Source organism: Cicer arietinum, chromosome 8 (genome assembly GCF_000331145.2).
Source record: "Cicer arietinum cultivar CDC Frontier isolate Library 1 chromosome 8, Cicar.CDCFrontier_v2.0, whole genome shotgun sequence".
In the NCBI taxonomy this organism is placed as follows: domain Eukaryota; kingdom Viridiplantae; phylum Streptophyta; class Magnoliopsida; order Fabales; family Fabaceae; genus Cicer; species Cicer arietinum.
In genome coordinates this window covers 4238623-4264288 of record NC_021167.2, presented here as the reverse complement: position 1 = coordinate 4264288, position 25666 = coordinate 4238623, and the positions used below count along the sequence as shown (strand labels likewise).

Sequence of the window (25666 nt, the reverse complement as noted above, 5' to 3'; positions counted from 1 at the left end):
TATATATATATATATATATATATATATATATATATATATATATTATGATTTTCCGTATACGTGAATATCAAAAACATGGTGCAGTTAAAATTGCATTGAAAATTAAAATGAGACTTATTTTTAGACAAAATATTTTTGAAAAACTGATTTTTTATAGAATAAAAGAAATATATGCTTTCAGAAAATATTAGGAGCATTTGAGCACTAATAGAAGAAACATGTCTTGGACATGAAAAGAATTATTTCCCTGGAGCATTCATTTATTTCGTTTTGGACAATATTGATTAATTAACTACCGCAGCACCTTGAGATTCTTCAATTTGCTTTTGTTCCCCACTTTTCATAATCTTCATCTTTTTTCCTTTTTCTTTTGGCATTTCACCTACTTATGTACCCCTTTCCATTGTTTAGCAATATTGCAAAAAGATGGCAGAACTTAAAAGTTGATACGGTCGTTTTGGAATGTAAACACCAACTCAAAGAATACTCTTAGGGATACTTGTCACCACTTGCTTTATTATTTTTCCTTTATTTTTTAAATGCTAGATTTTGTTATCTAATGTAGGATCCACCACCACCTTGCATATAGGTTTGCTTTGACTTTAATCGTATCAATTATTTCATTTTGTTTATTTTTGTTTAATTATTTTTATTCTTTTTTAAATTCTAATGTTAATCATGTTAATTCGGACATGGAATACATATTCCTTTTAGCTTATAATTTGTGGTCTCTAAATCGATTCTAAACCATAGAACAATTTAAATTTTTAAGATATTTTATTTCTTCTTATATGTCATCTTTTTCCTTAAATATAAAGTTCGTTTGAAAAATTTCTTTGTCTCATTTTATAACATCCTCTTTAAATTTTTCAATTGCATTGATTATTTTTTTATTAATATACACCTCTAATTAATTTATATATTTTTATATAATCAACAATAAATATTATAATAAAAATATTAAATAATTCTCTCTCTTCAAAATAAAATTATAACAATAAATAATATCAACAAATTTAATATTATTATCAATTTTCTTAATTCTTACATTTTAATCAAAAAGATGCTATAGTTAAGGAGATAAGTAGTACATATAGAGCATAAGCTTTATTGATATTCAATATGTGATATATACATGTCCTATTTCAAATTAAGATACTCAAACACTTTAATAAGTGATTAAAGTTTGAATTGATCTAACTCGTATGGACAAATAAATTCTTATTAAAAATAAAAATTCACTTGTATCTTCAACCGATTTTTAAAAATATTAGCATATGTCTTTTGAACACTTATTAAATAATATATATAAAATATTGAATTAAAAGTACATTAAAATTTGTATTTTTAAATTTTGAAAGATGAAAATTTTTCTTCCACCCAAAACTTTTTATTTTATATTTTTATTATAAGTGTTTCCCTTGTCAGCATGACTTCAAAAAAGTATTGTAAATTTAAAATTTATTGAAATATCACATTGCAAAGCTCGAATATATTGAATAATTTTTAATTCTATAAATATTAAAGTCATACATTAGATATTTAATATATGTGAATTTGTTTCTTTTACTATATAAAAAGTATATGTAGATTTGTTTCTATCATTATACGAAGAGTGTCAAACTCTTCTGAAAAATACACAAAAGTTTGATTCAATTTTCAACTTTCTCTTTTCTCCTTCTTCTACTTGAGGCACTTCTAGACTATTTATCCCCTTTCTTTCATCCTTTTAGAGCGGATTGTGATGTAGTCCAATTATTTTTTAGTGATCCTAATACCATGGTCTTAATACTATTGTTCCTTTAGAGCAATTTTTGTGTCGTAATCTTTTGATTTTTGAGTATTCTTAATACTACTGTCATTTTAGAGCAGAAAATATGTCTCTGATACAGTTTGTCTAGACTGTTTGATCCTTAAAGAGAACGACATTATCCGCAACTGAAATTTATTTTGAAATTTAAAAACATCAGAAAGCCTTGAAAATTTTGAAATGAAAAAAGGTGTTTAATTATGAATAGAAAGAGTTTGAAATGTTAAATACTAATCTTACAGAAAAGGAATGTAATCTTGTGTGGTTGGGCGTGTTTACCCTCTTGCTGGAAAATTGGCGGGCTGGTGATGGTCGAGTTGCACATGGCCAGGAGCGCAAACATGTGCAGAATGTTAGGTCTGTGACTTGACAGAGGGCATGTAAAGTGTAATATTGATGCAACACTTTTTAGAGAGAAGGATGTGTTGGTATAGACCTATACTTGCAAAACCGTGAAGCTCAGGTGCTAGCAGCTTTCACACATTGCAGACATTGGCATATGCGATCACTATAAGTGGATTCACCTGTGGGGGCTCCTTCCACCAATTCAATGGACAATATTTTTTGCTCTCTCAAATGTTACTTTTCAGATGGATTGCAACCAACAACTTACACTTCAAAGTGAATCATCTATTAGCATCCTAAGAGATATAAATTATTTTGCATAAACGTCATTTACATTTAAATGTTTTCTTAACCAACATTCCAACAAGACCAATTAACACATTGTCAAATCTTCTATTCACACGGGTTGTAATTTAAGAATGAATTTGAAAATCACTTGTACAAAAGTGTAAGTAAATTTTATTGTTTATTTTCATTGAAAATTCTAATATATTGATTATCAATTATTCATTTACTTTTTCAAAAAAAAAATACTTCGTTTAAATTTACATTATTTTTAGGTTAAAAAAATCACTATTTTGGTTTGGCAAATGCATAAATGATATATATATATATATATATATATATATATACACACACACGTATTATATTGGGTAAGAGAAAAAGACATGTTTAAATAAATGGTTTTTTGTATATATATTTATTGCAATATTAATCTATGTTCACTTCACAAGTGTGAATGCACATTGCAATGCGACCACATGCGTATTCATATCTGAATTCTCATCCGTACTCTTCATAGGAAAAATAGAAAACTTGCAACCGTATTTGATCGTATATATACACACTCTTATATTCAAACTCCTTTAATTTTAATATATATTTTATTTTTATTTTCACTTTATTCTTATCACATCACTATCTATTTAAAATATATAACATATTCCATGATATATCATATACTTAGCACATTAAATTCGAGACTTGCGTATGGTCCTAAATTAAATGACCATGTGTGTCATGTTCCCCAATGCTATAATTTTTTTACATATTAAAATTACTTTAGTTCACACACATTAAAAAAATTATAAATGAAAAAAAAAATCTATAAATTGTTTTCATTTGATACTTACTCCGATAAAATATACAAACTAAAGTTTTAAAATATCAATAAATTTAATATTTTATCTTTAATTCGAATTTCGTATTTCACAATTATGTGTGTAACTTTTTAATGATATATACCATTTTTTCTGCCGACAAAAAAATATACAAACAAAAGTATATTTAATAAACTAACTCTAGAGCAGCAAACATTCTATTTCGAGAAAAAAAATAAAACAACCACTTCTTTTGTCTCAAAATAATTGTCGCATTCGACCATTTCATGCAGAATAAGAAAATATGATAAATGAAATAGAGAGCAGAATAATTTTACCAAATAATTCCTATAAATCATTGAAATGGAAATATAATAAATTGAGAGTGATGATATAGTTTGAATTTTAGGATAGAATTGGTAAAAGAAAATATTAAAGTTGCATTAAAAATCAAAAGCAGATAATTTTTTTTTAGCAAATGCAATAATTATTATCGGATAGAGGGGAGTACTACTTTTGTCCCTATTTATAAGATTTTTGTCACCAATGCACAATGATTAAGAAATATTATTTTTACAATAAATTTGTCTACAATATATATTTTCTTTTCAAAATTTTCCTTCATTTATTAAGACATATAATTAGTTAGCTTTATAATTATCTGTATTTAATTAGGGATATTTTTGTGAAAATATCATTAATTGTCTTGTAATTTGTAGAGAATTTTTTAAAAAAGATAGAAGATGAAAATACTCATGTTAGATCATTTTTTCCTTCTCATTTTAGGGTCATCTTTAGCTTGAAAACACTCTTGTTAATCATTTTTTCTATCATTTTATATAAACAAATGGTTTTTGCGTAGATTTAGTTTTTTTTTTTATTGTTTTTTTTTATTTCATCATCTTAGTGTGATGTTGTTTTATTCATTATCTTGATGCGGCATTATTTGATTTGTCGTTTTGTTACGATATTTGTTTTATTCATATTGAGAAATTAATTTGAATCCATTACAAATTCAAATACATAGATATTTCTAATTTATTTATAGATTCATTATTTTTTTTAAATAATTTAAATTTATATTGTTCTCGATCTGGATATGAGTTTCTTTTCACTTTGTTTGATAAAAAAAAAAGTACAGACTAATTGGAATGGCCCAACTTCTTTTATTGTCAAATTAGTCTGTCCTTTTTTGTGACACAAGTTGAAATTTCAAACCAATCCGATAAATAAACAAAATAGAATAGAACAAATTGAAAATTTTCACATTTACTTATTTATTTTTGAATCACAACTTGTTTTTTTTTTTATAAAAAAAATATGTATTAGAGAGAAGAAGTTCGTTCAATTTAATTGCTTTGGCAATCGGGAATTTATTAAGTTTTTATTTTGGTTGTGTTATTAGCTTATTCTAAAATTTTAGATGAGGAATAATGGATGTTTGAAGGACATAATTTTCATATTTTTAGAATACTCATTAGTTACATATTTTTGTTTTCTTAAATTATCATTTTTCTACACTTGTTACATTGTTCTTGTGAATTTTTTAGTTATTGTTTTTTAAGAAGTTGAAAACCTAACTTGTGCTTCCATCAACCGGTCGTAAAATGAGATGAAAAAAGATTTTCAATTCTTACCTCTAGTTAGCCTACCTCCCTCTACTTTAGATAGATAAATAACGAGACATAGTAAATGACTTATTTTACCATCCCTATACTTTCTATACTAAGAAAGCAGTAACATATTAATACTAAAGTATATATTATTATGAACATAATTTAATCAGTTAAATTCCGAGTAGTTTTGTACCACAAGATTTTATTATCTTCTTTTGTCCCTTCTTTTTTAAGTACATTTAACCTTTTCTTTACATATATTAAGAATAAATGTGTTCAACTTTCTCTTTCTTACAAAATAATATAGTATTAATATATTTTAGAAAATAAAAATAAACACCTAATAATTTGAAATAAATTTAAATTTAGAAACACCTTTTCCTTCTTTTTAGATTATAGGAGCTTATAATTAGTTAAAGACAAATACAGTACGGGTATCAATTTATGAATGATAGTTTACACCTCTCTTACGTGGACATATATTTACACAAATATTGTTTTTTTCTTTTTATATATAATTTGAACTAATAAAAAAAAAGTTGAAAAATAATAATTAAATCATACATTTTAAAATAATATGATGATGTATGTTGTTTTTGTGTGTATTGAAATTAGGTATCTAAATATATACAAAAATTACTAGAATAAAGAAGCCTAAGAATGGGTGTAATAAAGGATAAAATCATAGTTCAGATCCCAGTAAGGTGTTTATAACATGGTCACTTTCCGTTAAAGAAATTGAGAAAAACAAAAATAAAAAATGAACTCTGCATTATACTCCATTGTTACGGCGATAAAACGCCAAATAATCGTGTGGCTGGTGTTGTGACTTGTGGTGACGACAAACAAACAGAAGAAATTATATGTGGGAATAGCGAATGGCATTTTTGCATTTCACCATCCCGATTGGGATAAATTCGTCATTTGAATTCGGAACACAGTTATTTTGCTTAAAACCGGTTCTCCACCAAACGGAATTTCCTCACTACAACGCAAATAAATGATGATTCTTTTCATCTCAACCGCATGATTTCCATTTCCACTGCAAAATTATCAATCTCCATCTCCTTACAATTCCAACAACACACCATCCTCCGTTTTAATTCCCCCGTCAGTTATGATGACGTGGCATACCCTCGTTTAACCACACTCGATAATCATAACGGCGCCGTCAAATTTCCCGTTTTGAGATTCCCCCGTCACTATTAACGGAGACTGGACCACACCACCACCACAACCAGTCCCACACATTACCCACACCACTATGAAAAAGCAATTATCCAATCTCAACCGTTGAATCCCTTTCGTCATTATCACAAATTTTCGTCGTCTCCGTACTACACGCGCGCATCAACACTCTCTCTCACACACCACCACACCTACCTTCTCTTTCTCTCTCTTTCTGAAAAATCGCAGAAAGCACTAACACCTGAAAAGTGATTGTGAGGTGTGTGGAATCGCAGTCTCAGAAGCACGTACTTGCTGAGTTAAAATCAATGGAGATGGTTCAGGTAGGTGTCAGGACACGAGCTCAAGCGGCATTAGCCATGGAAGCTTCTAGTTCAGCTGCACGAACTACAAAGAGAAGAAGAAAATTCAACAACAGAAACAAAACGCATAAATTCTCAACCGCTTCGAATTCGTCCGCATTCGTTCACCTCAAAAGTCGAACCAAGACGGCGACGGTTCTACCGAAGCCGGAAACGGAGGAACAGTCATCCGGTGCTACATCCGACGAAGAATTTCCAACGTCGTGTTGTTCAAGCAATGGATCCGTAGGACTCGATGAAGAGAGGATCAAATCGTTAGATCTGGAGGTTAGATGAATTGAATTTGAATATTTATTTCCGCTTTCTGAATTACTTCTACTATTTGAAGAACTCAACTGAACAATTTAATGCGGTTAATTATAGATTTTGTTTAATTAAACCTTCGTTTACTACTACAAATTTAATGTACCGCATTGAACGTTTCTATTTACAGGTGGAGAGCGCGCAAGTTGAAACGTCGACGTGCAATTGCGGTGAAGAAATTGAGAGGTTTTTGAGTGGAGCGGGTTTATTTATTCATCTAATTTTGAAATTTGAATTTTGATCTAAGTTAGTTACAGTTTTCTAATTTCAAATTCTAACAGTTTTCTAATTTCAAATTCTAACAGTTTTCATTCAAGTTTTGCAGTTAGAAAAAAAACATGATGAAATAAATGATGTTTCCAAATTCTAACAGCCACGTTTTTTCAGTTCAAAATTGTAGAAACTCATTCTCTCTCTCGTGAGTGTGTGTATATATCCGTTCGCATTTTCCATTTCATAATTCTGAAACGCAAGTGAATTGGTGAACGCAGGAGAGAGATGAGTCGTTCAAGCGAACTTCAAGGAAATTCTCAAGAATTGGAGTCAATGGAGACTAACTCTCACCGTCCGAAAAATATGCCAACGGAATTGGAGCTTGATGAATTTTTCGCGTCTGCTGAGAAAGACATTCAGAAAAAGTTTCAAGACAAGTAAGTTAAATCAAAACAAATTTCTTCTCTCAAAATGTGCTTCATTTTTTAAAGAACAAAATTAACATATAGTATAGGACGATATATATGACGATTACTCAAAAATTATGTTGTTCGCAGGTATAATTATGATATTGTGAAGGACGTTCCCTTGGAAGGACGCTACGAGTGGGTTCAGTTGAAGCCATGAACGTTAACATTAATATGCATCATCTTGCTTTGATTCATATTCTCAGCACGGAGAAAGAAACTGATTGGTTCGAATTTGCAACTTTGCTGACTTTTTCTTAATTTTTTTAGTTTAGGTATTTGAAATTTGAATTCAATCTATCTATTATGTCAGCTTGAGAGTTAAGACTCTTTTAATTTAGTGTACAGATTTAATATCTGGGATTGGGATGTTGTTTATGGTTAAGAAGAAAAAATTAACTCGTTGGTTCTTTTAATTGATTTTACGGAGTAGAGAGCAAGCTTGTGCAGAATTTCTGTAAGGTCACTCAATGAAGAACAAACGATTTTCCATAACAAACTTCCATATTTTCTCTCTAAGCTCTCCCTTAAAATCCGTGTCCGTTTCTTTATTTTAACTTTGCCGTTAAAAAGGTACAACAAAGTCAGTGATTGTATGATTGCAATACTCTTTTTTTTTTTCGTTATTTCTTTTCTGAGATATTTCACTTTACCGTATACTAAAAAAATTGCAAAAAGTAAAACAAGAACAAAGGAGGAAAATTAACCAACGCATAGTGAAAATGAAGAAGTGAAGAATCTGGGTAGAAAGAGTGGGAGGTTGATGGCTTTGTTTGATTGTTGAGCTTGGGAGGGACACGCTCAATGGCGTGTAAGTTACGGGCACGTGTTTGAGAGGGTGTGGGAAAGTTGATCTTATTACACCCACTCCCATGTGAGAAGAGTCTTCCAATCTTGGAACAAAATCCACTCTACTTTCACAAGTACAACAAAATTGGTACATGGTGAAAAATGGAATATTTGTTATTGTTATTTTCGCATATACTTCTTTCGCTCTTCTTATCCAATTTAATTACTAAATAATCAAACAACGAGAGCGGAAACGAAAGTATTTATTTGGTCGATCTTGATCAAAATTCTAATTCTGGAACAGTACTTCACATTATTTATTCATAAATTCAGCTGTTTTGTTTAATTTAATCACCATAAATTGCATCAAAGATGAGAGGAGAAAAATGTTATATGTACATTTGTGGTCCTGCTAGTGCTAGCTCATTGAAATTGCATATTGGTTTAATTAGGCCATCGTAATTGGTTATGCAATTTTTAATTATTTTTCCATGTAGCGCGGAAGGAACGTGTTTGTCACGTCGTACTAGCTATGTGGCAAATTAAGGCAATGGTTTATTGGAGCAGCACATGGTGTTAGGATTAAGATTCCTTACCGTGTGTGGATTTCATGATGATGTGATTGTGTTGTGGGTTGGGGATGGAGTGAGAGACCACTCAATACTTTTGCAACAAGCAATTTCACTGAGCCACTTCTACTTTCCGTTATGCTATAATCATTGCATTTTTACGAATCAGATGGTATGATTCAGTTGAGATATCAGATCTCCATCGTGGCATCAGGATCTTCATTTTGTGAATTTTTTGGAGAATATTTTCTACCTCCCTTTTTACCACTTGTAAATAAAGTGTACGAATTTAGATATAAATGGTTTCTACCCCTCCCCAAAAGAAGAAAAAAGAAACATATTCAACCCATCTTTAATTAGAAGGCAAAGTTTTAGTGGATACTAATGTACTATAGCATAGATAAAATAAAATAAAATATGAACTTTGGGATGTGTAATATTTTTTTTATTAATCTTTTTGTTAGGTCGCAAACAATTGCCCGTGCGTGGCTTTCAGAACACATTTTTGAATAGTGATACCATTGTCACTAACTAGGAATAGGTAAGACAAGAAAACAAGAAAGGTAATTCAAATTAATGCAAGATAGTTTTATCTTCTAATCATCAAGTAGGGGCCCCCGGATATTCTTTTCTAAATGACACACGTCGCGACAAAGTTGATAATAAAGAATAAACATAATTCAGAGGCAATAGTTATATTGCATATCCACACAAAAACTAAATATAACTCTTATTGTCGTCCCACACAAGTCCGTGTGTTAACCAATAATTAACTATAATAATTTCTAACCTTAATTAGGTAATAATGTAATGAAAACGATCCAATGATCAGTAGCACATTTTCTTTTATAGACTTAACCGCCGCTTATTTATTTCTTTTGTCTAGGCTTCTTTCTTTGTGGTCTAGCTAGCATCTGTATGAATTTAAGATATTGATATCATTAGGGGTAGGATCCTATATAAAGAGACATCGAAGACAATGCCATATGGGTTACATCATGTTGGAGTTTAACAAAATAAAATTGAGAAACAAAAAAATGTATATTGACATAAAACCAAGTCTTCACAAAAATGTCTTACACACAATCACAAAAAAGAAAAATATAGAAGTAATTTTCTTTTTAAATAATTAATAGATAAAAGATAGAACTAATATTTGTGACTGTACCAAAAAAATTATATTTGGTCTTTGGATCATGCAAGAATAATCCATGATATAATTAAGAGAGATTATGTAAAATATTATACATAATAAAATATAGAGTTGCAACCAAAATATTGCTACATGACTCTAATTAGAGATCTCAATTTTTTTTACGGTATATCCTAGTACTTGAAAATACACTAAGTAGGAAAATACGATCCAAAAATGAAAATGTGAATTAAAATGGTAATCAGTTGTTGAAAGAAAGATTGAAGCTACAAAAGCATGTGGGCACTTGAAAGGGAAGTGGGAGCAATAAAAGTTGACACAATGATGGACCATAAAGAAGAAAGAGATGGATGGGGTGGCGAGGGCCCTTCCCTTGTATTCAATTTTAAGGTGATTTGATATTTATCAACTGTTTGATAGTGAAACTTTCTAAAATGATGAAATGGGTGTCAGTGACTAAGGTAAGATAAAAGAATAGGAGATGTCCTAGTATCTGTTTTAGGTTTGGAGCGGTTAGAGAGGGGAAGAAGAAATTAATTAAGGAACCATTGGAGTGGCAGTTGTTGAGTACAATACCACCATTTAGGATTTTAGTTAATTATGAAACCAAAGCTACCTACAAAGGTGGTATCTTAATCAAGGAACTAGCTAATGGGCACAAACTTCAACATTACACATAATAGAATATTTTATTCATTATTTATAAAATTGATATTATTATATTAAATATAATATTTTAAGTTCAAATTTAAATTCGATACGGCACAATTGATTGTGTACGAGGTTCTTTCAATATTTTATCTATATATATATTTTATTTTATTAATGAATATACAATTGATTTATTAAATGACATATGAAAATATGAGAGTAATATGATAAATAGTCTCAAATTCAATTATTATCACTAGTCTACTCTAACAAATTGTAATATTTAATATAGTAACATATATCATTTAAAAAAATATAGAATATTTCATTTGTATATTATAAGTTCATTTGCAAATCATGTGTGTTAAAACAAAAATCATTTTAATATAATTTAAATTAACTTTTTATAATTTTATTATCTAATTAATATTATTATATTATTCTCAAGTCAATACCTTTTATTTGTATTTATTGTAATGTTAATCACAAATGCTTGATAATAATAATTCAAAAAAAGTGCTATATTAATCTCTCGATTATATATATTTTTAATTTGTGTAAAAAATTAATTAATTACTCAATTTATTTCAAAATAATTGCCTTATTTTAAAAAAATCTTAAAAACTGTCAATTTTAATTTTTAATGTAATTTTTATTTAAAGAAAATTAATTATACAATTAATACATTATATATTACTTTTAAATTATTATTATGCATTTTATATTTATAATAATAAAAATACATCGATAATTAGTTACAATAATAGAGTCAATTTTTTTTCATTTATAATTTTTTTAAAATTTATATAAACTGATCAAATATAACAATTAAGTTATTTTGAGACTAAGATAAGTGACAGTACATCCTAAAACGGGGGAATGAGATTAGAATGAAGTCACTAATTTCATCTTGGATCTTGCGCACTGTTCTTTCACTTCTTCACTTTTTTTCATGCTACTTTTGGACCTCCCTAACCACGTGGAATTTTGACTTCTCAAGTGAACATTCTAAATATACCTTCCCATCCACCCTATCAATCTTGGGTAGTATTTATTTATTTTCACATGCTTTGTTTGTTGGGATACAGTGAAAATAAAATGTTTTGGTCAAATTTTTGTCATCTCAATAAATTGGATTCGGGTTCTTTGCGGTTAAACAATTCTACAATCACACATTAAACGTTCAGATATCAGTGATCCTAAAATTAAGTTTGGAGGATATAAATTTTGGATTGGATTTTAAATTAAAACTAAAAGTTAGATCAATATTTTTTTATTATCCTCTTTTAATAAGACAATTAAAGATGTTTGAATGTGTGGTTGTGTAATTTTTTTGACAATATCGAATCCAAATAACAATAAATAATTTTTAGAGAAGGAATACAAAATTGATTTTAAAGATGTAGAAATTGATTTTAACGATTTAAATGTATTTAAATTTAATTAAGTTTGTCTTTAAAATTAATTATTTATTAAAATTATAATTTGAGATTATTGTCTTCATAATAAATTTTTAGTTTTGAATTTATTGTTTTGTGCAATTTTATATGAATGTATTTGAGTTTAGACTATTTCAAATCAATTTTGAATCTTGAACTTAGTTTTATTTAAATCAATTTTATATAGTCAAATTATTGAGAATTGATTTTGCACTTAAAAGTCAAAGACACGGGTACTAAAGTAGACTTTATATATAGATACATCTTTATTTTATATTTTCTAATATTTTTCTTGAATGGGTCTATATGTATATGACATTTTCTAACATATATACATACATGATAGACTCATCTACATGGAATTCGTGCTAGTCCCAACTACTATTTTCTCTGCTATTTGTAAATATGAGAATTACAATGCAATTCTTTCGTCGGGTGCTCTAAGATTATATTTTTTTATTCCTACAATTAGTCAAATTTCACTAACTAACATCTCTAAAAAATTTATTGAATGCTTCACACGAATAAAAACTCTATTAGTTAAAATTTATAAGATGGAATAAATACTTAACTGTAAGGAATTACTGATTAACATACTATATAAATAAAGTATTAATTGTATTTGGTATTTTTCTTTAATCCCATTAGAATTACAATCAAATAGATACTTTAAAGTGTCAAACATATACAAAAAAATTTGTTTCAAATTAATCTTTTTATGTTTAACAACCATCAACAATGTTGGGTGAATTTTGTTTTATTATGTATGTATGTTACAAAAGGCTTACTTTTTTTTGACAAAAAAATGTCTTACTTGATCATTCAAATAATTGAATTACATTTTCAACTCATCAATTTAATATTAAAATAATTATTGCAATGTTTAATTAATAAAAACTAACATGATTTTTTTTTAATTTTAATTTAAGATTGTGATCTTGTTGTCAATGAGAATCTAATTGCAACGTTATTCAATGAAATATTATTGATAATATATCATTCAACAATCATCTTCACAAATTTATAATAAAAAATAGACAATAAGAGTAGATGTTATTTTAGCAGAACCTCAGTAAAATCGGTTAAAAGGTAAATTCATAATATTTTACATTAAAAATGTGACTCATACTTTTTTTATTGTCTACAACTATAAACTCACATACAACTTTAAAAAAGGTCATAAGTTCAAATTCGAGATAAAACGAATAACTCCAATAAAATATGAGATATTTTATAACTTATTTATGACATATGTATAAACTAATTTTTTTTTATATTCGAGATATTTTAAAATATATCCTACTGAAATTACATAAAATCTAAAATAAAGAAATATCAAATATAACAAAATATTATTATATAAAAAGAATATAACTAAATATTTTAAAAGGAGATGAATTCTTTTTTCTTGAGAGAAAGTCTACACTTTTTGTTTTGCACCATTTGTTCTAAGGCCTTGTACTCTTGTGGTCCACTAAAACAAGGGCTACATTGCGGTTGTGTTTCTGGCCCCAACTCCGTAAAGGGATATTACGCTGACTGTATTCCCAAAAACTCTCTTGAAATTTTTTTTGAAAAAGAAGAAAGAAGAAAAAAAGTGTCATAATAAACTTTAGTGATTGCTTATCTAACTCACTAATTTTACTCATCAATGAAGAAAATACTATCAGAATTATGTTTTCAATAATTTTTTTATTCAATTTTTTTACTGGTGAAAGAATTCTCATCAATTTTTTTACCGTATTCTTTTAAAAGTATATATAAAAAAATTCTCATTTAAAAGTAAACATTTAAAGTTAAAATTTTGTATTTTTATTCAAAAGTACTCATTGATAAAATAAATTTATGTAATATTTTTTTGGGATATATTTGAAGTGTATGGAGGACTGTAGAGATGAAAAAAGAAGCTCCATAAATAAATTATTATGTTACACTTTTTTTTTTAATGTTGAAAAATATGATAAATTTCATTATAATTATCAACATTTTAATTTTTAAATAAATATTAACATTTTTATGGATTCACCTTTCTCGTGTGAGCAAGAATTACTCCTAGAATAAACTAATTCTCACTTATTTGGATTTTAAAGTACCATATTAGATATAATAAAGACAACTTAAATGTTTCAAAAAATAAACATGGACAAATTAACTAGCACAATCAAACACACAAATATAAACATTGAAGTTTTAAGATTGGAGAAAATATCATTTTTATTGTTTAATGTCAATCGGATAATAACATTATGTATATTTTTTTTATCATATGTAAACTTTTTTCAAAGAGATCACTACTCCACTACACTTACACTCTCTTAATGGCAACAAAAGAGTAACACCAAAATATTTTAGAATAAATATACTTCTCTAAAAACCACATGCTCCATTACACTCATAGTCTCTAAAGAAAATATTGAAATTTTATCTAACAAAATTTTAAGACGGGAGTATAACACAAAACAATTAAGTCAAATGTAACTTTAACCTGTATATGACTGATACATCTTATAACAAACTACTATATCTCATATATATAGTTTTGATTTTCCTCTTTCTTTACAATACTAGACAAAGTTTTTTTTTATAAACAAATGTTAATAGTTAGTTTAATTAGCATTTTTACACCTTCACTAGGATTTGAACTGACTTCTTCACTCTTCAATTCTTAGCTTAAACTTGTTGAGTTACTCAATCACTCAAGTGTAAGTGACTAGTCCTACATTGACTTTAATCAGATAAATATATAAGTATATAAAAGGTGTGGTGCATATATTCAATGTTTTAAGGTTTTCGATAAATATATAATATAAAAGTCTCTTGCAGTCTTAAAACATTTGACATATTATTAGTCTCATAAATCCGAACTCCCCTAACAACAGGGCATTATGGATTCAAAATCTTATTCCTAATAATAAAAATAATTACATCAACAAAAAGAGAAAGATAATCAAAGTTTTTGATTAATCTCATTCAATTGTAGATCATTTCTTTAACTTGTACAAATTCAATTCGACTATAAATAATTTTTAAATGACCAGAATAATTATACGTTTATAAGCCGTTTATAGAGGCAAAATAATGCTTTGGCTAGGGGGCCTGACCACCATTGTAAATTTATCAAAATACTAAAATAATCCTTATGTTTCGGTCAAAAACTAATATACTTACTAGTATATTAATATGTACTAGATCAATTGACAACGTCCAAAAAAAATAATAATAAAGATTCATAATCTTTAATTACGGGATAACAAGATATTAACAAGTCATTTGTACCTAGTACTAAAAACATGTTCACTTTGGTGGTGAGCACTATTAGCGTATTCCACAAAATATAACTCTAAATATTTAAAAAGTTTAATTATCCCGTAAATCCTTAAATTGTTTGAATTTTTTAAAATAAATATTTAAACTAATTATTATTTTTAAATAATTAAGTCTCTGAATTAATAAATTATCTGGAATTATATTTTCTATAATCCCTCTTGATGTTTAGTTTCTAAAACAGTTGCATAAAATTATGTAACACCTTCAAAATCATGGTACTTGATCGTTATTTAGAAAATTCCGCCGTAAAATCAGTCATCAATTTAAAAGTGTTAAAAGTAGAAGATTTTTATTTTTTCATATTCAAGAAAGAACACAATTTTTTTTACAAGAGAAGAACACTATTATGTATCACGGAAAATGAATAAAAAGATAATATTGAACACCAACAACACAACACTCCATAGCATTTAACAGTATGCATTTTCAATTTCATTCAAGAAAAAGATGAGTGAAAAGGCTAAGAATAAATGAGATTTTTCTTTTGGCATAAAAAAGTTGTCAAATACATAAATACTAGAAGCAAATAATTTGTACAGCAAAATACCCAGATCCTAATTCCTAAGGGATCTAAGAGAAATTACAAGAATCCAAATTGACAAGCAAAATCCTAACACAAATCCAATCATGAAAAAGTTAAAATAAAGAGAAAATGACCTTCCTTTTTCTCCACCTTGTCGACAAGACAAGGAAAAACAAAAAGAAAGAGAAAAAAATTTGGTCCATTCCTCTACAAATTCAACACTTCCTTCAGCCATTAATTAACTTATATGCCAAATTCCAAATCTCAATAACTTGAGCTTCCTTCATTCACCAGCTCCTGTATTACACACACAAAAAAACACATCAAACTAAATAATCAGCAAAATAACCTAGTAATCTATCAACAAAAAAAAATTATTTAAAAAAAGAAAAATCAAAACAAACTTTTATTAAAAAAACAAAAAGAAAATTACCAAAACAAAGTTCAAAAGAAAATAAAATAAAGATTTAATGTTAAGTTGATCCAAGCGCAACTTAACTTAAATTCTTTAAACAAGATCTTGGTTTTAAGACTTAGAGATGAAAAAATGTGGTTGGTACAAAATCCCCACAAAAAATAATATTTTCAATAAAAATTGATATGTTTTTTTTAATAGAAGATTGATGGACAAAGTTGATAAATATTTCAACCTAATAAGATAGTTATAATTATAAAAAAGAATAAAAATAAAAAAATTAGAAGAATAGAAAGTGATTTATAACCTGAGAAGTGAAATTAAATGGAGGTCCATCATTAGGCCTTGTAATTTGAGAAGCTTCAGTCTTGTCAACCTTCTTTGACCCAATGTGACTTTTTCTTAGACCCAATAGTCCCTTCCACCTACCCTTAGGAGGCCTTAAAGAAAAAGTATCATATTCATCATCATTATTAAGCAACTCTTCCTTAAGAGTAGTGGTAACCCTTTGCATCTTATTGTTACAATTATCCTTGTAAGGCAACAATCTTCCTTTTGAGAAAAGTTCATCAGCACTCATCATAGAGTAATTTGTGACAGAAAATTCAAAATCTGAAGAAACAGGTGTGTTTGTTTCTGATCTAATGCTTCTTTCTTGCTTCATGGCTTGTTGGATATCAACAAAATCATTTGAGAAGGAGATTCTTGGACTCATTGGAGCACAATGATGATTATTGTTGTTGTTATTATTATGATGATGACCCTTTTGTTTGGTGGAGTTGTACATCATGTCTAAACTTGCCATGAGATTTCAGAACAACATCTAATGTAAATTTAAAATACAAAACAAAACGGATATGTGAGAAATGGAAACAATAAATTCTAATTGGGACCCCCCCTTCCTTCTCACTGTTTATAACCCCACTTACCACCATATGTTTGTATTTATATATGTCACACAAGGATCTTCTCCTATCACCATAAAATAAGGGATCTTCCTTTTATTTTTCTATCTCATCTCATATTTATATATAATCATTTTTTTACTTGCAAAATTTCATCTAAAATAATTCACACTTTTTCTTTTTGACAATTTTCTTATTTTTAAGTTGATAATAGTTATATTTTTTTTTATAAAGATATTAGTTATATTTTCTTAATTGTATGTATCACTTTCTATTTAATATTTTTTATTTTATATTTATATGAAATAAAATATAAGTAAAATTTGAATGATTTAATTTATATATATATAGTTAATGGAAAAAGTTTTTACATGGTCAATTAACTATTGTCAATATGATAGTGTAAAAAGTTTATATACTCCTATTTCAAAAATTGAAGTATTTAATTTAAAATTTAAAATTAAATATATCAATTTTATAAATAATAATTTTGTTATAAATTATTTATGAGGAATACTTGATAAAATATAATTTAATAGAAATAAAATTTTTATTTAAACATTTGTTATAATACGTGTAAAATGGGCAAATAAATTAGTTATTATAAAAAGAAAGAAAAATTAAATATTTTAAGAAATTTTGATTTGTGCAAAAGAGAAGAAAAACGAAAACTAATTAAGATTATAGGGTAGATTACTTTAACACCCACCTACCCTTAATTTCTTTAAAATTCAAAATTAACTTTTTAACCTACTATTTATAACAAAATAAATTATCATTCTTACATTTATTTAAAGAAATGATTCTTATTATTTAACATCACTCTTATTTTAGTATACATTAAATTAGTGTATAATTCGAATGATAGACAATTACCGCCTGTACTTTTTCATTAAAGATTTTATAAATTCAGAATCAAAACTTCAGGTTTAATAGTCACTCTGATAACTGTTTTAATGTAAAGTTATTGAAGAGGATCTACATACTCACATGAATGTAACATGTAATTACAAGTTAAATTTTGACGTATGTACTCTAAATTTTGGAGTACCTGTTTTGACATAAAAAAATATACTATTACACAATATTATTATTTTATGATTAAGTATATGGTACAGATATTTTGACAGCAAAGTATATGCTATAATTTAGATTCATGGGATGCGGTGATATGATGTTTTGTCATGATATGTTAACTTAGCATTGAATGACGGTCAATCTTCAACTTATGTATGTACTGTTTCTCCAGTTATACTTCACACAACTGTGTCTTTGTGAAGGAAACTGCCAAGAAATTCTCTATTAATTTTTTTATTTATGTTTCTTTTCTTACCCTTTACCCCATCCAATTTCATGGCTAAGTAGTTTAGTCACTGATGCAAATTCAAAGCTCTGCTTTTTAGGCCATTCCCTTCTTTTTCAATGTTTTGGGAAGATTCGAAGAACTTGCACTTTTAATGTCTTCACATTCTCAACATTCAATTAATTCAGTTTATAAGAAATTGATTATAAGTATTAGTACTCTTTGAACATTGATGTATATCTTGATCTTTATGAATTTGTATAATTTCATTTATCTAAACTTTTAACATAATAAAAAAATGCTTTATATATATTTTTTTTTTTAATTTAATGTTACAATGTGAAAGGGAGATTTGTCGGTCAACATTTTCAGGATTAAAATAATGAAAATGAGTAGTAGTAAAATAGATTACATTAATATTAATATTAATATTAAAGTTGAATATGAAAGAAAGGTGTTATCTGGCAGAGAAAGCAAGAGCAGTAAAATTGAAGAGTAAAGTGAGAGAGTTATATTACAGTTAACAGAGAGGACCGGCATGCATGCATTAAACAGAACAGAACAATTAATTGACCAAACTTTGACTCCAAAATCACTAACAAACAGCGCAATGGGAATGAGCTGGCGACACTGATGGATCAAAATTAATCACATTTGTATTTGCATCTAAACTGTTTTGTGTACTATTACTCATAGGAATCACATGCCATCTAAACTTTTGTCCTTTCTCAAATACTCTATTCATATTTGCAATCATTATAAAAATTAATATATATGATTTAAAATATGAATCAATATATATATATTTATATATTTGAGATTAAGTGTAAATATAACTCAATGTGAAAATTTTGTTTTCTGAACGTATGGTAAGTGGATAGATAATTTTAAAATTTTATAAACCAAATTCATTATCTAATATAACAATCTAACATAAATACTTGTGGTAGCTAGCTAGATACTAAATAGCTTTTGTAACCAAATTTCTGTTTCGCCAATCATAGGGAGAAACACAAATGCAGCCTCCAAAATTCAACAAAAATAATCATATATACTCAAGCAATTTTTAACTAATAAATATTATTTATTCATTTTTTTCTTCTAAATGTCCTAGAAAGAGGTCAAAGTCTTGAACACTTGGATCAGTGTTTAGAAGTAAAATCACTGAGGACCAAGTATTAGAAAAGTCTTGTTCAATGCAGGAAAGGACACAAAGGGTACAATCAAATTTTTATTTGAAAAAGAAAAAAAACTTTGAGCTAGCAAAGGAGTTGGTTGTCACTCACGTGGTTCAACATTTTTGAAGTAGTTGGCCTAATGGGGTAATTACACGTGGCTGATTCTCACTGTTATAACATGGACCAGTCAAACAAAATTGATGGAGAGTAAAAAAAAGTGTTTGTATATTTGGCATGATCTCGGTTCTGGTCTCCCATCTTGTTATCAACAGCTTGCATCTTATTGGCTGTCATAATATCTAAACCTAAGTTAATTTTATTATTTTATATGCTCATTTCCCAATGATAGATCAGAAGAAAAGAAGGACCTAGTTGATTCTCTCATCTTTATCCTTTCAGTGCTAATGCGATTCAGCTACACTTTTTGTTTGTTCATCCCTATTTTTTAATTACCTTCAAATAAAGTATATTAACTATGTAACATACAAATTTATACAAATGAGAAATGTTAACAATTGTCATCTTTTAAAGATATTTATTAAATAATTTAAAAAATGTAACGGTTTAGAGTTTGTATAATCATCATTTTTAAAAAGTAATCTTTTACTTTTTCAATTGTTTAACAAAAATATTATTTATTAGCATGAGTCTACCTAATTATTTATTTTGGTGTTATTGAAAAAAAAACGAGAATGAAATTAGCAAAAATATTGATTTTGTATCTCTATTTTCTAAAGCTATATATTATACTATATATAAATTATTTTATATTTATAATTAAAATTGATTCATTCGAAAAATAATATAAGTCAACATAAAAACAACTTCTAAAATAAAGATAAAAAAAAACAAATTCTAAAATAAAGATTAAAAAAAAAAAAAAAAATTCTAAAATAAGAAGAAAAAAAAAACAAGTTATAGAATTAGAGCGTTGCCAGATTAATTAGACTCATGAATGAAAATAAACAAGATTATTGTTTGAAATTTAATATGCACAATTGAAATTTGTAACTATGCAGAAGGGTTGGGGGGTAAGAATGTAAATTAACAAATATCTGAATAGTAACGGTTCTTCTACGAGAGATGGGCCTACATTTTAAAGAAACACCCTCCAAAAGTCCTAATGCTGTGAAGGGCCTTTATTATTGTGACTTTTTGAGTCTTGTCCTTAGTGCCAATGTCACACTTCAAGTCCTTCTTTTCAAATGTATTTGAAAAGTTAGATATCTGAAATTTCATTTTTAATACATGTGATATAATCAAATATTTATATTATTTTGAAATTGAGAGAGTAATAAATAACTCTGCTAGCTAGGTGGGATTCACTTTGCTTCAAATTCACTACACGATGACTCTTGAAGTTGTGTCCCTTCATTGAGATCAAAGTGCATCTTAGGGATCTCAAGATCACACGAACATTATTAAATTAAATTAGTAACAAACTTATACCCTCCCCAAAATTCCTTCTATATAATCAATCAATCAATTAATAAATAAATATACTAACAATATTGCTATTAATTAAGTCTTTGGTCCGAATGCTTCCACATGGGAATAAATAAACAAGTAAACTTCTATGCGCTTTTCCTAACTCTGTTAATGCAATTAAAAATTATATGACAATTTTGAAGATAGTTGTTAAACTTTCAATAATGTAAATAATTGTTTGGTACTCTTGTTGACCACTTAACCTTACATTGGGACAATCATTTGATTGAACTCAAGAATTTTTTATGTTCAAGTTAGTTTCTGTGAAATTGCAGCAATAGCCTCTCATGCAAAACCAAACACATGTTTAATGGTCAAATGATAATCATCTTAACAAGAAATTCTTTTACATCTTTATTAATGAGTAAAATTAAGACAAATTTTAAAAAATAAAAATTTTCACATAACAAATGAGCCATAAATGTCTCCACAAGGAAAATAGAACATAGAATTTTAACACTGAATATATTTGTATCAAAGCATGAATTTAACCAAACTATCTATACAACACTCATAAAAGACAAACTAAAAGCTAGATATTTATTTAACAAAAACATACTTGAGAAACACTGAACAAGATTAATTATTCCCCTCTATAACGAAAATTATTATCATTTAGACAAGTTTGTTTCCACTCATCATCATCCTTGTAAACTCATTCAAGTTTATAAAACCATCTCCATCACCATCAACACCTTTCACCATTTTTTTACAAGCACTAAGGCTGCAACTCTCTCCAAGCTTCTTAAGAATTTGAGACAATTCCTCAGCACTAATTTTCCCATCACCATTTATATCAAAAACTTGAAAAGCACTCTTAATCTCATCTTCTTTTATCTTCCCTTCACCATTGAACATTTCCATAAACTCTTTAAAGTCTATGAAGCCATCTTTGTCAGAATCCATGGCTTTAAATGCCTTCATTGCCTCCGCGTCACCGATACCTTTATCCAAAGCTTTTGCAGCTGCTTTGTACTCTTCAAGACTAATCTTGCCATCTTTGTTCGTGTCGAATTTCTCGAACACCCATTTTATTTCTTCTTTCTGTGGTTGGAAACTCATTTCTGAACTTGTTGTTTGTTTTGACTTGAAGCTGTTCTTTTGAGATACATTTTTTGTTGGAGAAGTTGCCTTGCCTGAAAAGCTACCATGAAACTTCATGAAACTCAAATTGGACATGGTGTTTTTTTAGGACTTTTGATACAAAAATATTTAGAAGATGTTAATTTGGCTATATTATGATTAATGAATGCTATACTAAATTATGGTTTGTCCATTTATATAGAGAAAAGGCTTGTACTTTTGCTTAGAAAAAGTAGTAGAATCTGAATAAAGACTTGTTCTCATGCCAAGTGCATATGATTTTTAAACTAAAAGTTGTGAATCACTGAGGGAAAAACCATTTCTTTTTTGTATGGACGATTCCTTTTGAACTCTTTGTAAAACCGTGTACTCATCACCATGACCCACTTCCTGAGTTGAATCCTATTCTCGTGTCACTGGTTATTAATTTGTTGTGTACGAACATCAAGAACAACATTCTTAGTTGATGTTAGACTAACCACTCATTCTTGAATTTTTGTGGCATCAATTTAAATCAATCTAAAGCTACATTATATTCTATGAAATGAATGAATGTATGTTGACATTTTTATGTTCATGAACAAAACTTCCTATTCTATACATATAGAACAACTTTTGATGTCTCGTTCTTCATAAAACTCTATACACCCCCTGCAAGATAGAATGTGAAACCAGTAGATGCAAATCACCCTCTTTTGCTACAACAATATCTTTATTAATGACTGAGCATACATCTGAATCCTAATACCTTCCCCTTTGAACTTTGAATTGGTGGTGCCAGATAGTTTGAGACATCGATAAACAAACACAACTTTATCTTTACCTCTTCATTTTTTCTTTATTTATGAATTTTGACAAACTTTGACTTTAATACCATTGATAAGATTTGTGTTTCATTTACAAAAATATATGATATATTATATGTTCAAAAATATATTGTATTTTCAAAGAGAAGTGTGGTGCAAACTCTATAAAATCCTAAAAATTTAAATGTATGTTACAATATGAAATTGTAATAGGCTAGTTTGTTCTTTAACTAAAAAGTAGTCAAGTATAGTTGGAAGAAATTTTTCCTAACTTCGTCCTTCTAGTTCTTGAGAATGTGATCCATGATATTTGTTGTTAATAAATAAGGTATTTTTAAAAATGCAAACAAATTAACCACGTAATTATAATTGTAATAAATAAACCCATAAAAACAGGTAGAATCCTTGAAATGTTTATGTAAAAAGTAAAACGCAACAGAGTTTCTTGTTAATAAAAAATCAAAATAAATAACCACTATATTATTACATATATGGTCATAACACAAATTATAGAGGTTAAAAACATTGAAATTGAAAATGGTAAAATATATATAAATCTATGAAGACCGAAAAGCCCTTCCAATGGAATCAACAATCCTCCACTGTGATTCAAGTATCAAACGCATCCGTTTATTCTCCATCTCCAACCTAAACCTTTCTGTTTCCTTCATCATCTCCATCTTCATATTTTCCAATCCAATAATTCTCTCCGCAAAATCTCTTAACTCCGCCGTCAACCCCTTCGCCGTCACTCTTTCATCATCATCATCATCACGTTCTCTTCTTGTTGTTACTTCTGGTTTCTGATTTAGAATATTATTAATACTCCTTGACCTAAAACTACGCTTTCCCCTATCACAATTGATATCGTCGTCTAATTCTTCATCTTCGATGTTGTGGTTGTGAGGAATTGGACGGACGGAGATAGGGAGAGGACCGCGTTCAAGATCGTCCATCAAACGGAAGTACTGCCAAGAGCGGGAAGATGCGGCGGAGGAAGTGGCGGAGAGACGGTGTTTTTCGGATCGGTGACGCTGGCGGAGTTTTTCCATTTTGTGACGACATTGGAGGGCGGATTTGGAAGGGTGGTTGTAGTCGTAGCCGCAACGAGCGGCGACGACAACGGCGACTTCTTCCCATTGACTGCCGCGGAGTGGGCCCCGTTTGAGAGAGTACCATTTTTCTTGATAGGCTGTGATGAGATTAATTGTTTCTTGGTGGGTCCAAGGGATGGGTTGGGGTTTCTTTGTGAGTGAGAGGACGATGGGTTTTGGTGGGGAGGAGGAGGAGGAAGCCATTAAATTTGATATGATGAATGTTGGAGAAGCTAGGTTATGTGTTTGTTCCTTTTTGTGGAGTATTATTAATTATTATTGGTGTGGTAGTAAAGTGTTTTAATTAATGTGAGTGGGAGATGGAAAGGGGAAGTGGGTTTAGGGGTTTGGTTCACTTTGATGGGTGGCGGTGGTTGGTTGGTTGGTTGATTGAGTGGGTGCTTATGCTGGAAAGTAACTAGACACCATAGTATACCATACCAGTTTTGGATTATCATCGCAATCCTAAACTAACCATAACTCCTTGTCTTTTACCTAATATTATTTTTAATTATTTCTTTTTAATTTTTATCTAAATATCAAAATTTTAATTTAATTCAATACTTTATATGATAATTGTTTTTGTTTTAAAAGAGACTATTTGAATAACGTTCAAACCAATAATGTTAATATGATATTTGTTAGTTGTACCAGAATTTAAAGATCATCAAATCTTTTATGAGACAAATAAGATATAAATGAAGTTGGTATATTTTTATATTGCAAACTAAATACATACATTTTTGGTAATTCATTTGTATTTTATTTATCTTTTATACAAAAATTGGAGATAATATTTTTTTAATAAACAATAAAATAGCTTTTACTCGTCTTAATTATTTGGTTCTTAAATCAAATACAACATACTTTTGAATTCGATGATCAAGAATTGCTTTGGTTTTTTTTGTTTGATGTAAAAATAAATTTCATTCATATTAAAATAAAAATAGTACAATTAGATATAATAATTAAAAAAACAAAAACATGCTATAAATTATCACACCAAAATCATAATTTTAACAATCATATAATGTCTTTCACTGTTCATTGATAAAAAAAAATATGCAAGATCCACAATTTTAAATATCATTCATCTTCAGAAAAAATATTTACTCGTGTTCACTCATATTGACTATAAGTAAACTATGACATGATCAATTTAATCATGTGTTGACAAATCATTTGTACGGCTTTAGAGTGTTGAATTTGGTTGTAGCTTCTATAAATTCATCACTCAATATATGATATCGACAAAACAAATCATTTGTCTTTGTGAAAACTACACCAAAACGTGAAAGCAAAAAACATCATACAATGATGACGAACAAACCAATGTCCCGTTGAGCGAAAAAATCATAAATAAAATATGAAGAAAAGAAAACTAAATCTATGTGAAAAAACTACATATTTAAATAAAAAGATATAATAAAATAACTTAGAGATGTAATTTCAAAACAAAAATGCCATAAATCACTCATCTAATTGAATTACTCTAGTTAAATGAGTTTGATATATAAGTAAAATATGACCAATAACTAT

General features: G+C 28.1%; 4 protein-coding genes across 4 annotated transcripts; 1 reads left to right on the top strand and 3 right to left on the bottom strand.

Annotated features, from left to right (window-relative positions):
- Positions 1–5898: 5898 nt before the first annotated feature.
- LOC101495945 (uncharacterized) lies at positions 5899–7824 on the top strand. The gene is made up of 4 exons (XM_004511882.4): positions 5899–6688; positions 6855–6910; positions 7216–7374; positions 7495–7824. The coding sequence occupies exons 1-4, from the start codon at positions 6368–6370 to the stop codon at positions 7562–7564; spliced, it is 606 nt and encodes a 201-aa protein (XP_004511939.1). The 5' UTR covers positions 5899–6367; the 3' UTR covers positions 7565–7824.
- A 7969-nt stretch (positions 7825–15793) lies between these two features.
- On the bottom strand, positions 15794–17199 carry LOC101495620 (uncharacterized). The gene is made up of 2 exons (XM_004511881.4): positions 16578–17199; positions 15794–16152 (listed from the first exon to the last, which is right to left on the bottom strand). Exons 1-2 carry the CDS (start codon positions 17073–17075, stop codon positions 16120–16122), a joined length of 531 nt encoding a protein of 176 aa, XP_004511938.1. The 5' UTR covers positions 17076–17199; the 3' UTR covers positions 15794–16119.
- Positions 17200–21583: 4384 nt separating this feature from the next.
- LOC101495295 (calmodulin-like protein 30) lies at positions 21584–22410 on the bottom strand. The gene has a single exon (XM_004511880.4). It carries the CDS (start codon positions 22321–22323, stop codon positions 21760–21762), a length of 564 nt encoding a protein of 187 aa, XP_004511937.1. The 5' UTR covers positions 22324–22410; the 3' UTR covers positions 21584–21759.
- Positions 22411–23425: 1015 nt separating this feature from the next.
- LOC101494968 (trihelix transcription factor ENAP2) lies at positions 23426–24562 on the bottom strand. The gene has a single exon (XM_004511879.4). The coding sequence runs from the start codon at positions 24329–24331 to the stop codon at positions 23591–23593; it is 741 nt and encodes a 246-aa protein (XP_004511936.1). The 5' UTR covers positions 24332–24562; the 3' UTR covers positions 23426–23590.
- Between the last annotated feature and the right edge of the window lie 1104 nt (positions 24563–25666).

Coding starts and splice junctions, on each gene's coding strand:
- LOC101495295 (XM_004511880.4), bottom strand. CDS start 22,323: ATGTCCAATTTGAGTTTCATGAAGTTTCATGGTAGCTTTTCAGGCAAG.
- LOC101494968 (XM_004511879.4), bottom strand. CDS start 24,331: ATGGCTTCCTCCTCCTCCTCCCCACCAAAACCCATCGTCCTCTCACTC.
- LOC101495945 (XM_004511882.4), top strand. CDS start 6,368: ATGGAGATGGTTCAGGTAGGTGTCAGGACACGAGCTCAAGCGGCATTA. Junction 6,689..6,854: donor TCAAATCGTTAGATCTGGAG/GTTAGATGAATT, acceptor TTCTATTTACAG/GTGGAGAGCGCGCAAGTTGA. Junction 7,375..7,494: donor CAGAAAAAGTTTCAAGACAA/GTAAGTTAAATC, acceptor TGTTGTTCGCAG/GTATAATTATGATATTGTGA.
- LOC101495620 (XM_004511881.4), bottom strand. CDS start 17,075: ATGGCAAGTTTAGACATGATGTACAACTCCACCAAACAAAAGGGTCAT. Junction 16,153..16,577: donor CATTTAATTTCACTTCTCAG/GTTATAAATCAC, acceptor TGTGTAATACAG/GAGCTGGTGAATGAAGGAAG.